General features: G+C 47.0%; 1 protein-coding gene across 5 annotated transcripts in view; it reads left to right on the plus strand.

The window, feature by feature from the left end:
• Mical (Molecule interacting with CasL) overlaps positions 1–15474 on the plus strand; it is a 123260-nt gene that overhangs the window by 52521 nt on the left and 55265 nt on the right. For 4 of the 5 annotated variants that reach the window (XM_075872282.1, XM_075872285.1, XM_075872284.1 and 1 more), the window contains exons 14-18: positions 319–372; positions 3580–3857; positions 6133–6350; positions 6895–7151; positions 14572–14709. In XM_075872282.1, the coding sequence (XP_075728397.1) occupies positions 319–372; positions 3580–3857; positions 6133–6350; positions 6895–7151; positions 14572–14709 (945 nt within the window). The remainder of the gene's footprint in view (positions 1–318; positions 373–3579; positions 3858–6132; positions 6351–6894; positions 7152–14571; positions 14710–15474) is intronic. The other variant, XM_075872286.1, reaches the window with a different exon arrangement.

Here is a 15474-nt window from a genome sequence, read left to right on the forward strand (position 1 = left end):
CCCTATGAACTCCAAATGATCAGTGCATATGCGATACCAGGTGCAAGACATACTATACCAAAGACACCACGCAAAGCGTGGTAATGAGGTGTAAAATATGGCGTGTTGTTTATACTGATGGAATTTTAAACTTCATTGTTAAGCAGATGCTGCCTCGATCATTTCAATCATTGCTACAAAGGCCAGTGATGCCAACAGTTACTATGATGCTGCATTGCATAAAAAAAAAACACTCGGAAGGTTTAATTAGAGGACAAGCAGAGCTTGAAGCTACATAGTAAAAGCCAGCATAGAAAAACGGAAGTTGAATGTGCGCAGACGGCCAAACTGTTCCTCAGGATGCAGTAGGCTCTGAAACGTCGGATGCACCAGGTAGGCCACTTCGAAGTTAGAAACATCCCCAAACATCCTGGATGGCCCTCTCCCGTGTGTGTTCCTAACAATTCGTACTACCAGAAGTGTGTTTGGTACCAACGCTTCCCGGGTGTGTCGCTTCCCATTCATTCTAACCAGACAGGTGTGGCAATAATCTGTTCATGTATGGGAACACATTTCGTGTGCTTTGTGCAAGGTGTTTCGGTTGATGAGGAACCAACTGTTTGACATGTACTCTAAAAGTGCACATGGCAAACACTTTCGCTTTTAGTGGGCTCCTTATAAGTGGGCTATGCTGTAACAGATGCAGTGTTTACAATCAATCGTCAATTTACAACAGATTCGGTATTAATTCAGGATATTTTTGAAGTGCAGGGCAGTCCTGAGGCGTTCGTTCCAATGTTGAGCAGCATCGCCAAACCGGCGAAACCAACAGACGTGAAAAAAATGAAACAAACAAAAATACCCAGGATCGAACGGGATTTGAATGCAAGCCCTCTGCGGGTCAATCGAGTATTATAGGCCAGAGTCACGCTGGTGCTTAAAACTCATTTTCAATAAGACACTATACAGGCGTCAAGGTGAACAAGTAATTGTATTAACTTCGGTAATAAAGTGTGGTATAAAAGTAAAATAACAACTAGTCATTGCACATTGCTAATTGTGCAGTGAGGTTGTCATTTAATGCTTCACACTCACTACAAATTCCTAAGCATAATATTTTGTCATCAGCCTCATGGAGCATCAACAAAGTGTACGTAACACCTTACAGGTATGTTTAGCGAGTACGTCGCCTATCTGCAGAAACACTAGTAATGGCGTAGTGGGTGCTGTTCTACTTCACGAAAAGATATGATTTATTATGGTGTGGTTTGTACCTTGTAGGAAGCTAGAACTTCATACATTGTTGACTGATACATTGTTGAATTTGTGTTGGCAGTATGGTAATCGTCAGTGACTGCTTTATTTATTGTTGTGCAATTTCGATTTTTTAATGCAAAAACGCTGGATTAGCCGAGTTAATCCGTTAGCCACAAGTTGTCGTTCACGCATCTGTTGCCTGCAGACATAATATGCCAGCATCTGTCTGCATGTGGCTTTGTCTTTTGTGAACCTGGTGATGTGCCATTTGAGGCTCCCACAAAGTGGGAAATGAAATTGGATCATAACAGAGTAGTTAAATTACCAGAACTTGAAGGACTTATTGCAGCAGTCTTGAGACTAGAGTAGCATCTACACCAGTACCTACCGTATTTACTTAAATCTAGGCTGACCCCAATTTTAAGCCGACCCCAAAAGTCCGAAGGCCGGAAAAAAGACATAAAGCTTGCCTCTAATGTAGGCTGAACGAAACAGCGAAGACAGCGTTCACAAAGAGAAAATGTTTATTGAACATGAAGATGAAACAGAGCAGTTGGTTCATGATGCAATTAACTCCAGAAACGTACAGCTGGTGGTTGGTTGGTTGGTCTTTAAATTCCTGGCACAACCCACCACTAGGGGAGCCGCTAGTCCTGTTTTTTGTCGGGCTGCTTCTAGTTATTAGCATCATAAAGATGCCACGCTTGCCAATGCCGCACTCATTCCGAGTCATGGTCGTTGCTTCCCTTGTCACTGACTTCAAACAGTGCGCAATCCTCAGTGCCATCAAGCGATTGGATACGCTGCACTTCTTAAAAGAGCGCACAATCAAAGTTCCTGGGATGTCGTCCCATGCTGCAGGCCCTCCAGCGACGCACATTTTTTCATCTACTCCAAAGTCCCGCCAGGCTTGAACGTTGGATGACGACTTCGCGGCTAGGACAACTTTCTTTTCATAAATGGCACCATCATGACACCGCCTGTTTGGTGCCGTTGAGCTATGCCACACACGAACCACTCGACGCACTACTTCAAATGACAAATGGCTTGCCTCAACACTCGCCACAAAGATCGAAATGGCAGCCTCACGTGTACTTAACATGAAGGCACTTAAGCAGGTGTTGGCTCGGCTATAACGGCTACAATAACACCCAAGTGGTGCTAGTTGTGCACCACTTTTCTAAATGAAAAATATCGCGCTTTTCAAAATCCTCGATTCTAAGTCGACCCTGCAGTTAGACGCAAAGAAATCTGAAAAAAAAAAAAAAAAACTATTGGCCTAGATTCGAATAAATACAGTATGTCCTAACAGACACATCAACCCAATAGTTGAAACAATTAGGGCTTGTTCGTATTGACTTCCCTGGATTCCTGCATACGAGTGTGGCCAGCGCACAGCCACCATAAAATTATCGTCCCTAGAGGAAACTTTGAGATGCCTATAGGTATGCAATGCACATGCCTTGACCTGGTGATGAGTACAGGCTGGTGCATTTGTGCCACAAGACTGCATGTGTGACATGCTAAGCACTTGGTTGAAACAGCTTAATTTGGCGTCGAATGACTCGGAAGTTCACGGGAGTAGTTGAATAAGAATGTGTTGTCTGATGATATATCATGTAGCGCATTACATCGTCTTAGCTGCAGGCTGTAGAGTGATAGTGTGAACTTTTTGTCTGAGTAGCCACATGTTATGCATTTGCTTGAACATTATATTGGGTATGTGCGCTTAGTGACACTGAATGCCATCTTGCAGTGTACAGGTGGAATTACAGTTGTCTAGAGCACTCAGGCAGGCTCTTCAGCTGCCGCTCTCGGCAGAAATGTGCACAGACCGATGCCATAATGTAATGTAACAGTCATACTGCATGCTGGGTCCTTTTGCTATTATTCAAACGTGAACAGAAGTTCGTAGCTAACATGACGTAGGCTGCAGACAACAACTGCATCCACAGCCATGCACTTCACCTCTCTAGACAAGTCTTTCTGTATGAAGCGTATGAAACGTACAGGCTGTGCATGACTGTTCATGCATGAAATGCATTTGTTGCCATGACATTGTGTGAAATGGGAGAAAAGGCAAATACTTTATTAATACAAAAAATATTGTGCTGTATCATCTTGCCTGCTGAACATGCATGCTCGATGGATTGATGCTTAACCATCCTTCTTGTTACTTTTACCCTTGACCATACCCTTGTTTTTTTACGGTGTGCTCTAATTACAAGCTGTAAATTACAGCTGTCTGTGGCAGCAAAAACTACCGGTCTGCACATTTTGTTTAGCCACACCAAGGGTGATGCACAGATGTGTGAGCACCATTTGTCGAACGCTGTCACGCAGGCAAGTTCTACTGCACGGCACACTTTCGCATGGAAAGGCCGAGCCAGCGATGGCAGGAAATGATGAAGCGCAAGCAGGCATTCCTCTCGGCCAATCCCGAGCCACCATCGCTAATGCCTGCCAAGCCAGCCAACACAGAGGACAACAGCGCGTTGCATCGCAGACGTAGCCCTTCACCGCCTCATGGAGGAGCCGGAGAGGGCATGGAAGATCCCACAATGATGCAGGAAGTCCGGTCAACTCCTGCAGGCACCGACGCCGGTGTCGTAACATTTCAGGTGAGGTCTAAGACCACTGACAGACCTGTATGTTTCAAAGAAGTACTGACACGATTTGAGTTTCACAAAACAGGCATTTTTAGTTTTCTTGGTATGCATTGTTGCTACTTTTCACAGACAAAAGTCAGAAAATTTGTGTGAAACTCTTTACATTGATTCTGTGCCGTGAAAACCAAAACAAGCACTACCCCTGTGGTGAAAAATAATCTCACAAGATTTGGATGGAGGCCCTCGGTCTTTGATCAGAATTGAAGATGGTGGCGGAAAACCTGTACGTGCTTCTAACGAAATACTTTACTGAGGATGCATGCAATCACTGTCGTTATTCGCCCTGGTTGAGCGAATAAAAACTATGAACAAAGCAGCAAAAATGTTGGATGAGCAGGGGGGGGGGCACTTTCTCAGTTATTGTTGAATATTCCTCAGCTTAGCACTACCTTTCAGAAAAAGGGACTTTGTGTCTCTGGCAGATGCAAGTCAGCTCAGCCCAAGGGCGGATCCAGCCCTTCACATTAGGGGGGGGGGGGGGGGGGTCGCCTGAAGTAAAATTGGAGAGGGGGGCGTGGTCATAACTTTTTGTTTTTACTAGCAGAAAAATCAAAAACCGCTTCATAGCATAAATTCTGTTAATGAATGCTCACAGTGGTTTCGCTCATTTGTCCTGATTGCTGATAGGAGGTGGACAACAAGCACTGAAGTGAGGGGAGGGGGTGCTGACACAGGTTTTGGGGGGAAGCAGTCGCACCTACCCCCCCCCCCCCCCCCCCCCCGGATCCACCACTGGCTCAGCCCCGTTGCAGTAGGCATTATCCCTATGAGTCAACGCAGTTCCACTGAGTTTGTGAACTCTGCATCTTGCACGCAGTCTAAATAGCAGAAATCACTGGAGAGGTTACTTACAATACAGATGAAAACTGACAATGATGCCAAGGGGTGTATGGGGTATGTTATTAGAAGTAATTGTAAGGAAAATGCCAAGAAAAAGAAGTGGACGAAAAGATAACTTACCACCAGCAGGATTCGAACCTGTGACCTTCAAATAATGCGTCCTATGCTCTAACACCGAGCTAGAATGGTGATCATCCTTATGTCCACTTTATGGGGTATATATGTGCATCTAAACGTGAGAGCGTCAGTCAGTGCCACATTTGCTAATGTGGTGCGTGTGGAACACTTTTCTTGCCAACAGGAATAAAGAGTGTTCTACCAAACACTCTACCAGTTCCACACACTTTTTTTCACACTGTTCCACACTCTTCCAGGTTACTGGGAGATAATTCACTTATCATTGTTTACGTGCGCCGCGAGCGAATGGCAGATCTGCCTCCAGTATGTCACGAATGGCTGTCTTACTGTGGTGTCGATTGCGATAGCGCGTCACGGAGAAGCCGCCCCCTTGATATACAAATGAAAAGCGTTTTATTTAGGTATCAGTATTCAAATATATTTGATGCATTCTCATGTACCACGATACTCTTCAGGGTTCTTTTCTTGACACCAGTGTTCATATTTAGAGCCACAGTCCAAAAATATTTAAAATTTGGGTCAGTACTCTTTCAAAACTCACTGGCTCCCTGTGTATTTGCCTGACACGGCTTAAAGATAAATGGCATCTTCCTCATTCTATTTTCCTTCTCAGCTGACATATTGAGCCTCCTTTTTCCATTGGCTCTGTGATCAGCACGTGTTTGACCTAGTAACAATGCTGTATGGTGACACGATCATGTAACGTCACTCGATACGTATGACGTCTTAGCTGACGTCATCATGACGTCGAAAATTTTCGTTGTCTGGTACATCAGGATTACTTCGCACGATGACATCATCATATTATGTGGATTTTTCGTGTCGCTCATTGACATCGCAGGTACCAATGGTCGAACTTTGCATTTGATGAGGCATCTGAGGCTCTTGCTTTAGCAAGGAAGTAGGGAAGGAGTGATTTAGCAAGTCAGAGTGGTTAAAAGGGAACAGTATGTTGGTGTCCAATAATCATGAAATCCAAGAATTAAATGCTACATGGGGGCATTTTAGTAATGCTAGCATTGTTAAATGCAGCAAAATTTAGCATCACTTCAGATTGTGGGACCAGAATTTGAAAGAATTAACCCTACACCAGGGCGGCAGCACTAACTGCGACACTACATGTTGACGAATTTGTCATCTTACTTGTACCTTAAGGTTATTAAAGATGAGTGAAAGGATTGGACGTTCAATTTTGGGCATTTTGCTATCTTTGTCAGCGAAAGATAATTTCCGATCGGTGCACCCGCAGCCCAAGACCTACAAGACTCCGCGCCAGCTGTCGGCCGAAGAGATGGCCACCCTGGTAGACGTGGACAGCACGCCCGAGCGAGTGGAGTTTGAGAACACGCTGGAGCTGCTCTCGGAGGACGAGCTGCTCACGAGCGAGCTCGAGGAGGAGGAGCTCGCCCAGAAGAACCTCGGCGCTGTCGAAGTGCCAACCAGTGATGACGAGTACTCGGACTACAGGTATTGTCTTCACCTTTAACACAGCGCAGAAACGGACACAGGACAAGCGAGTAAACAGAGGCGAGCGCTATCTTCCATCTGAGGATCTATTGAAAAAATGCACATGGGTATATGTCGGCATGATCACGTCTCGGGAGTGCGCACACAAATTCGCAAAACTTTGGTGAATAGGTTAATACCCTCAAACCTAGATATAATGGATATAAGGAAATATTAGTTATAACCAAGTAAATGTACAATAGTCTTGCAATAGGTATAGTGTTAGAAATATACATTTATAATAAATCTTTAAATATAACAAACTTATTTTTGTGTAAGATGCATCTTTGTTATAATGAGGTTTTGGTGTTGGTCAATAGGTTTCTCGTCCCACGTCTGTTTCTGTACTGATTGTTGAAGATGCGTTGCCAACTAGCCCACTCTCAGACTTCTGTCGCTTGATTGTTGGTACGTTTGAAGCGCTATGTAATAACCAGGTCGGTCCTTGTTGACTTAGTGTTCTGCTTTTGCCTCTCTGCGATATGTTGTTCTCGTTAACGTGCAGCTCCGACGAGGGCACTGACTCAGAGAGCCTAGTGGAGGAGATCGAGCACTCGTTGAACCTGGACGACACTCGGCACATGGCCGAGACCTGGCAGCGCAAGCACGCCTCCTCCCTGGACGTCGCCACTGGCACTCAGGACGAGATAGGACGCGAGGTCGGCAATGGCGTCGGGTTGCCTCGAAGTCCCACGAAGTCGCCCGGAGCAGACGACGAAGAAGAGAGTGACGAGGAGGACGACGAGGAGACGAGCACGGAAGGTTTGTTGCATGCGACAGCCATTGTAACCGCTTCTTTTGGTTGCTCATGTTTCCTAAAGAAGATAGCCTTTCTTGGGATACTTGAACACAAAAGTTTTAGTTCGTCTTTCTGCCTGTCTGTCTATCACACAATTCAGCTATCTGGCCAAAGTTTAAGTACTCCGTGAATGTCCAGCCTTCTTCAACTGGTGGCTGCGTTCATATTTGAGAACATTGTCAATCACAAAGCAAATATCACGCATATCTGAGGCACAACATGGGTATGTAAATATTAAGTGGTATGTTTCCGAACTAGAAAATACATAGATAGTAATCTTAAAGACCCTAGTGTTTCTTAGGTTGCGCTGAAAATGCGACGCTATGCACAAAATAAGGCCGACAGAAGACTGTCGTTTTTCAATTACATTTGCCGCAAAGCACACAGATACGCGGCGAATTTTATACCCTAAAATTTTTTAGCCTAAAATGTGTGCTCAAGGCTCTGCAGTGTTTTTTCAGCAGAAAATGCTGCCAGTTGATAGTCGAGGCTCCTGTAAACATGTGAGCCAGAAATTGTAGCTCAGCACACTGCATGAAAGCTCTAAATAAGTTTTAGTGCTCTCTCGACAAATGGTGCGATACAGCCAAAATGAACTGTGTCATATTGCCGAAGGTCACGGCCACCAGCTGATTGAGCATTGTAAGCTGCACAACTTTGGCTTGTGTAAATATTCGAGCGCTTTGATTATTTGAACAAATATTGTAATATTTGATTTCACTTTAATTTGAATCAGAGCTATTCGAAATTTCAAAGTACAGCAGCCTCTCAGTACGAGAAATTCCTTAAACAAACCTGCCGGTTAAATTGCACAAGTGCCTATGACGAGATTAGTTTTTTATATACACATATTCTTCAACCTTGTCCATCTCACAGCAAATGGAACGCCTACTAAATAAAACTTCTTGGTTTATTAAGGTTCCGTTCAACTCTTTCAGAGGCCAACTATTAAGAACTGTCTGTAAATTTGTAAAATCACTACAACGTTACTTCATGGCACTCAATGTTCTATTGCAACAAAAATAACGAGATAATTGTTGAATGTATGTGTGTCATAGTAACTCGATCTAATGAAGTTGCTATCAAATATCTCTTTATCCCAAAGTAATCGATGCTTACCTTTGGCATAAATAGAATCTAATCTCAGGCAAGAAATATACCGTATTTACTCGCATAATCCTCGCACTTTTTTTGGCGGAAAACCGATGCAAAGTTGGGGGGTGCGAGAATTACGCGGGCAAAACTTTCCATGAAAATGTACATTGCAAAAAAGAAAACGAAGTGGCCGCAAATCGGGATTCTCACACCAGCAACTAATAGCAAGCTTTGAGAAGTACTAATTAAAACTTACCTCAACATTAAAAGCACTGGTTCAACACAAGGCAAGATTTATTTGAGACACTAAAAGTGCAAGCAAATAGTCGAGAATTAGAATACCACACGCAAAGCTTGTAGCAGTAGCAGTAGCATTCGTCACGCAACAGGAGTTCTCAAAAGATAAGCGTAGGACGTCAGTATTGGGCTGATGGATATTTAATAGAATAGTCCGCAGTTTCCTTCTGAAGAAATAAAGTTTATGGTCAATCCCAGTTTTAGGCTCATGGCAGGCCCAATGCGTCTTAGTAGCTTTCAGCTGCCGTCACCAGTAGCGAACACAAAACTCGTAGACTTCGAAGGTGTTGAGAAACCACCTCCGAAATCCCGCCGCTGACCTCCACTGTTGAGAAACGGCGGACCGATCCCGCCGAAGCCACCACTGTTGCGAAAGACGGCGACGCCAACACGGCCCCGGAGGCGCCACTGCTTTCAACTCCGCCGGGAAGGTCACCAGCCGTTTGGTAGCGTATGTTTATCAGCTCGCGACTGCTTCTGCGCAGAGCTGATAAGACGAGCGGACGAGACGACGGTGAGTTAAACAAGGTTTATGTACAGCATATATACAGAGGCGTTACAATTTCGGCACTGGGGCCGACAGAGACTCGAAGAGCCGAGCTCTTCTCTCTAACACATAGTTCAGCCTTTCGCCTAAGACCGCTGACTCACACACATGTCGGCACTCCGACACGGGGACGCCTCTCACATAGGACCGCCGATCGCGACGCGCCGCAGGGCTTCTTTTATTTACACCGGGTCCAACCAAAGTGTCCAATCAGAAGCGCCGCGGGTCGTCCGGGCAGATTCCGCCAATGGGGGTCGCCGCGCCATGCGTCAGACCACCAGGCACGAGAACGCCGGCTCGCTGTCACGTGCGCCGATGACTCAATGCACGTGGGCGAGAGAGGCGCCGCGCGTGTTCACGCCGTTGAGATGTTCGCGTCGGGCAGACGGCGGGCTGGCCTTGACCCAGATTGCCTTTTTCAGAGGCACGGTCGTTTGACGAGGACTCGCTGGCATAACAGCACCCCCGCCGCCAGACAATGCACCGGAAAGACGAGCTGCTTCCACGGGGCTCGGATGTCAGGTGCGCTCGTTCGCCTGGTCCCTCCAGGTTCGCCTCCAGGGCCATGGGGAGAATACAGCTCCAGACTGGTCCGGGAACACATCCCATTTTTGACGACGGATCCCAGCTCCACTGGCTTGTCGCCACAACTTGCTGACCAGCTTCACTCGTCTCTTCTGACCATCTTCGGGTTCAGCACTTGTCGATGGTTCTGCAACTTGCCAAGAACGGATCGACAACAGACAACACACGACACACGCAAGTGCCTTCGGTCACCCGACAGAACACCAGACAAAGTATAGTACAACATATACCTATCTACGTGTTTATCGTAATTTTGTTCCCTCTACATCAAGAGGCACATGTGGGACAAAAGACTCTTAAAATGACAACTCAATTTTTTTTCCCCACGTACAACAACGTAACGAATTAGAATACCACAAAGTTGGCCCCTTGAGATCACTCTGAACGAGAGCGCTCAGCCCAGGTCGTGATGAGGTCAAAATTTTGCCCCGAATCGCCAGCGAGAAACCGAAAGGCTGAGAAGGTACTAACTAAACGCACTGCTCAATGCACCTGCATTAACGTTTACCTTTCCTTTTTTTTTCTTTAGCGAACGTCAAAGTTGCGCTGTGGAGCAACATGCTCCACCTCAGTAACCGGCCACTTTTAGGCGACGATACCTATGCGGCACCAAGAGCGGCTCACACTTGCGACGTTGCACAGGGGAACAACGATACGACTTGCTACTGATTGACTCCTCACCGCTTAGCTCGATATCGTGTTCGATCACCGTCGTGTCTCCGGGACGGTCCGACAACACATACCCAAACTCGGAAACAATCTTTCTCAGGTCCTCTTTCTCAGGTCCTCCTTCACTTACGCTAGGCTCTAGGTTTATCTGCTCCCGGATTACTTTCGATCCCCCTTCAATTACCTCACTAGAACTCAAAATTTCTGCTTCCTCTTCCTCTGAAGCCTTCAACAGCTGATTTACGACCGCTTGATGTTGAACATTGGGTTTCATCAAGTTGTAAATTTTGTTCTGCCGCCTTCCTACTTGCACCTCATAAGTTGTATCGCAAGGCTTCGATAATACTGTGGCGGGCCCTTCCCAATCAACCTCAAGCTTGTTCCTTTTGGGTGGCTGCCGCCGCATTACCTGATTATCAACTTCAAAAACGCGCTTCTTCCCCGATTTCTCGTAGTGCTCCTTCGACAGCATTTTTGCCGCGTTTTTCTGGCTTTCCACGAGCGCTTCAATTTGGCTTTCCACTAGCGCTTCAATCGAGAGATCCTCACTCTGCCCTCGAATGAGCGTCTCTCGATCAACTCTCGGCAGCTCGCTCCAACTTTCCGCTACAGGCGAGAGCGTTGCAACCCTCTCGCTCTGACTCAATGGCGCCACGTCGTCTCCCCCAGCGCATACCGCGCCGGCCGCTCCCGCGACGGGCCGCTCGCGTGACTGCTCACATGACTCATGCGGAAAATTTCCTTTCTGGGGTTCCGTCGACCCGCCGACAAGGTCACTTGAGAGTTCACCGCATGGAACCAAGTCAAGCTTCCGCGAAAGCTTTCGCGCTTGCGATCGCGTGGGAGCCATGCACGCTAAGTTGGGGAAGAACGATTTGCCCTGCTCTTTGAGAAGCTGCTCCGAGTTGTTGGAGAAAAGATAAGAAAAACGACCATTCAGCGCGGCAGACACAGCCGCTTCGGTGCAAAGCTTACCGAACGGGCCTTCAATGACAACGGTGGCGATTGGTAAGCGAACACTCTGCTCCTCGGCGACTTGCCTGATCCACGCGCATTCTCCTGTGAAGTCATCCGGAGACACCAATGAAGGATGGACAACGTCCATGGTTGCCGCTGAGTCTCTAAGTGCTCGGCACGTTTTCTCATTGACCCTAATTTCTTGGAGATACGGCTCCAGCAACCGCATGTTTTTTTCTGATTCTCGGATCGTTGCGAAGGCAAACTTTTCCTGACAGTTTCTCGCGATGTGCCCTTCCTTTTTACAGTTGTAGCAGATTAGCGGCTTCCGTTTGTTTTCCGATTCAAATGCCTGTGTGGTAGAAACCTCACTCGATTTCTCCGCTTCTGCTTGCCCTTCCCCTACACTGTCCTTAGTAAGAGATGGGTCCTTTTTGAAATTACGGTGCGGAACGGGTTTCCGTTGATCAGGTTTCCTTGAAAAGCCCTCTTTTCTCTCATCTTTTTCAACGCGCACTGCCCTGCTATGCAACTTTCGGCGAGTATAATACTCCTCAGCTAACTCAGCTGCCTTATTTAACTGTACTTCCCCAAGTCTGTCCTGCAGCCAAAGTTTAACATCCTTCTCGATGCAGCGGTAGAATTGCTCCAATGCAACGCATTCCACCACTTTATCGCGGTCGTCATAAACACCTTCGCCCTTGAGCCATTCAATTAAATCGGCTTTAAGACGAAACGCGAAGTCAACGTGTGACTCATTCCCCTTTTCAGCATACCGGAACCTTTGCCTGAAAGCCTCGGGTGACAACTTATAACGTCTCAAGAGCACTTCCTTAACCTCGTCATAGCTCTCCAACGCTTCCCTAGACAAGCAAGTTATCGCGTCGGACACTTCGCCGGGAAGAAGAGCTAGCAGGTTCCGCGCCCAAAGAGACCGCTCCAAAGCGTTTCGCTCACAGACGTGTTCAAACTTGACGAGATACTTCGCCATGTCCTCGCCTACTACGAACGGTGGCAGTTGATCCCGAATTCTAATACCGCTGACCTGAATCGTCGGAGAAGCTGCGCTAGGCGCCTGCGAACACTGTAGGATTGCCAATTCTAGTCGTTTCAACTCTAGGCGCTCTTGTCTCTCGGCCTCCTCGCGCTCGCGACGTTCGCGCCTTTCAGCTTCTTCCCGTTCGCGAGTTTCTACTTCTCGCCTTTCAGCCTCCTCGCGGCGTGCTTTGATATCCGCCCAGGCCTCATCGACTTCCTCAGCCGACACTCCCTCATCCTTCATGATCTCAAGGATCGCTTGCTTTCGTTTCGCACGGCCCAAAGTAATGCCGAGTTCCTCACAAATTTCGATGAGTTCCTTCACTTTAAGGTTCTCCATCGTTCACACTAGCCTCTTGCTGTTTGCCCCTGTTAAGAATCTACTTGCCGTACCCACTATAAGCCTACTAGCAAGACGCGCAAGCAATTTTTCACACTCCCGTGTTTACCACCTCCGCATTAACTTTGGTTTCAAAGCGCTTCGACTTGGCTTGAAACGATCAAAGCTCCCTTCAATGCTTCACACAGCCCTTCTCTAAACTACTACAACCTGAGCTAGAGTAGTCTGGTGAACTGAGGGGAAAACATCAGGCACTCACCGCATCGATGTCGCTGACGCCGGCCGATCCCGCAGCTGCCAACCACTGTTGCGTAGCCACCTCCGAAATGCCACCGCTGACCTCCACTGTTGAGAAACGGCGGACCGATCCCGCCGAAGCCACCACTGTTGCGAAAGACGGCGACGCCAACACGGCCCCGGAGGTGCCACTGCTTTCAACTCCGCCGGGAAGGTCACCAGCCGTTTGGTAGCGTATGTTTATCAGCTCGCGACTGCTTCTGCGCAGAGCTGATAAGACGAGCGGACGAGACGACGGTGAGTTAAACAAGGTTTATGTACAGCATATATACAGAGGCGTTACAATTTCGGCACTGGGGCCGACAGAGACTCGAAGAGCCGAGCTCTTCTCTCTAACACATAGTTCAGCCTTTCGCCTAAGACCGCTGACTCACACACATGTCGGCACTCCGACACGGGGACGCCTCTCACATAGGACCGCCGATCGCGACGCGCCGCAGGGCTTCTTTTATTTACACCGGGTCCAACCAAAGTGTCCAATCAGAAGCGCCGCGGGTCGTCCGGGCAGATTCCGCCAATGGGGGTCGCCGCGCCATGCGTCAGACCACCAGGCACGAGAACGCCGGCTCGCTGTCACGTGCGCCGATGACTCAATGCACGTGGGCGAGAGAGGCGCTGCGCGTGTTCACGCCGTTGAGATGTTCGCGTCGGGCAGACGGCGGGCTGGCCTTGACCCAGATTGCCTTTTTCAGAGGCACGGTCGTTTGACGAGGACTCGCTGGCATAACAAAGGGCCTACCGGCGGCCTTGTTGTTGTTTAGTGCATGATCTATCACTTTCAACTTGAAAGCAGCCGTGTCGTTTCAGTATCGCCCCATAACGTGACAAGATTACCAACACAACATGCAAAACACGCTGCAATGCGCACTTGCCACTTTGGCTTGGCTTGAATTGGATTGAATCTTCGTGCAGTAATAGTACGCTTGATGCTTATGTGTGTGTGATGTTTTTATGTGGCCCTGTCATCCCTCCCTGCTTAGCTTCTAGCGCTTTCGTCGGGACGAGAGAAGAGAGAATGCAATTGCAGCATGTGACAAACCTTTGTAACTCCCACTCACACTGGACGGATTCTTAAAATTTTTGTGGAGCTGAAGTCGTGAGGCAATAAACTTTTTCAGTGAATTCATTCCGTGGTTACTTGAAAAAGCATTTCAGGGCCCCTTTAAACTTCGACCTGAAATTATTCCACCAAATCATTATTCGTTAGGAATTTGCATTGAGCTTAAAATTTGCTATTTGCACAAGCCTCGAAAAGGAAAGTAGTACACTTGTACCTCATTATAACAAAGTTGTATTTTACATGAAAAATAAGTTTGTTATATCCGAAAATTTGTTATAGAAGTATATTCCTAACACTATATCTGCTGTAAGACTGTTCTCAATTTACTTTGCCCTAACCGACATTTCATGAAATCCGGGTTCATTATTTTGAAGTTTGAGTGTATATCGTGTGTGCACATGCCAAGCTTCGCTTGCCCCTGTTTACCCGGTAAGACTAAGGCTTCTGAGTTTTTTATGGCTGTTTTTTGGTGTGATTCAAGACACTTGTCCTTTGTAGGTGAAGAAGACTATGATGAAGGAGAGGAAGAAGAGGATGAAGAGGATGAGACTGAAACTGAAACTGGCGACGAAGATGCAACGAGTCACGACGTGGACAGTGACGAGGAGTACAGCCCTCCTGACATGCTCTCCGACGGTGAGTCGAGGGTTGCATCCACTTTTTTGTTGCTTTTAATGTTTAATTCTCGAGCAGTTTGAAAAAAAAAGATCGCTATGGCATCATATTAATTAATTCAGTTATTGCTTTCAACGCAGTGGGTGTGTTGAGGAGCAGCTTTGCCAAATTTTAACATTAACTAGATTGCCAATGAATGATTAGTGGCACATGCCATGGCCGGCTACTCCGGCAATGTTTTTTTTTTGTGCCGGTAATTGTCTCCTTTTGGCATTATCAGACTTTAATGATTGGTTACATGACATATAGTGAGGGCACCTGGTAGCTACCAGATGTAATCTGGTATGCGCTTGTGAGCTTGCCGATCCCTGATGCCCTGCGCACAACACCAGACGAGTTCATAATGGTGTTTTGCTATCATGCCCGCGCAGGCATTGGTTTTCAATATGTCAGGTTCAGCTGCGTATGGTGGCAATTTGGGGGGGGGGGGGGGGGGGGTTGATGTAAACTTCTGTTTTATGTCTGCAAGTTTTTATGCTGTGCCCACTTGTATCCAGAAGGGTATATTTTGCATTGAGGTTACTATACGTTGATGCTATCTGTCCAGGTCATCAGTCCAGTTCTGTATAGTGAGGTATCTTATAACTTCGTTTGGCGAAGCCGATAAGACCGCTCTTAATAATGGTTGGCTGAAAGGCTTATCTGTGCATCAATCAGTGTGGAATTCACAGCGTAGACTTTTTTTTTTACAATTTATTGCATTGTTCAGTAAGCCTCACTGACCAT

The sequence above is a fragment of the Rhipicephalus microplus genome, chromosome 8, assembly GCF_043290135.1.
Source record: "Rhipicephalus microplus isolate Deutch F79 chromosome 8, USDA_Rmic, whole genome shotgun sequence".
NCBI lineage: Eukaryota > Metazoa > Arthropoda > Arachnida > Ixodida > Ixodidae > Rhipicephalus > Rhipicephalus microplus.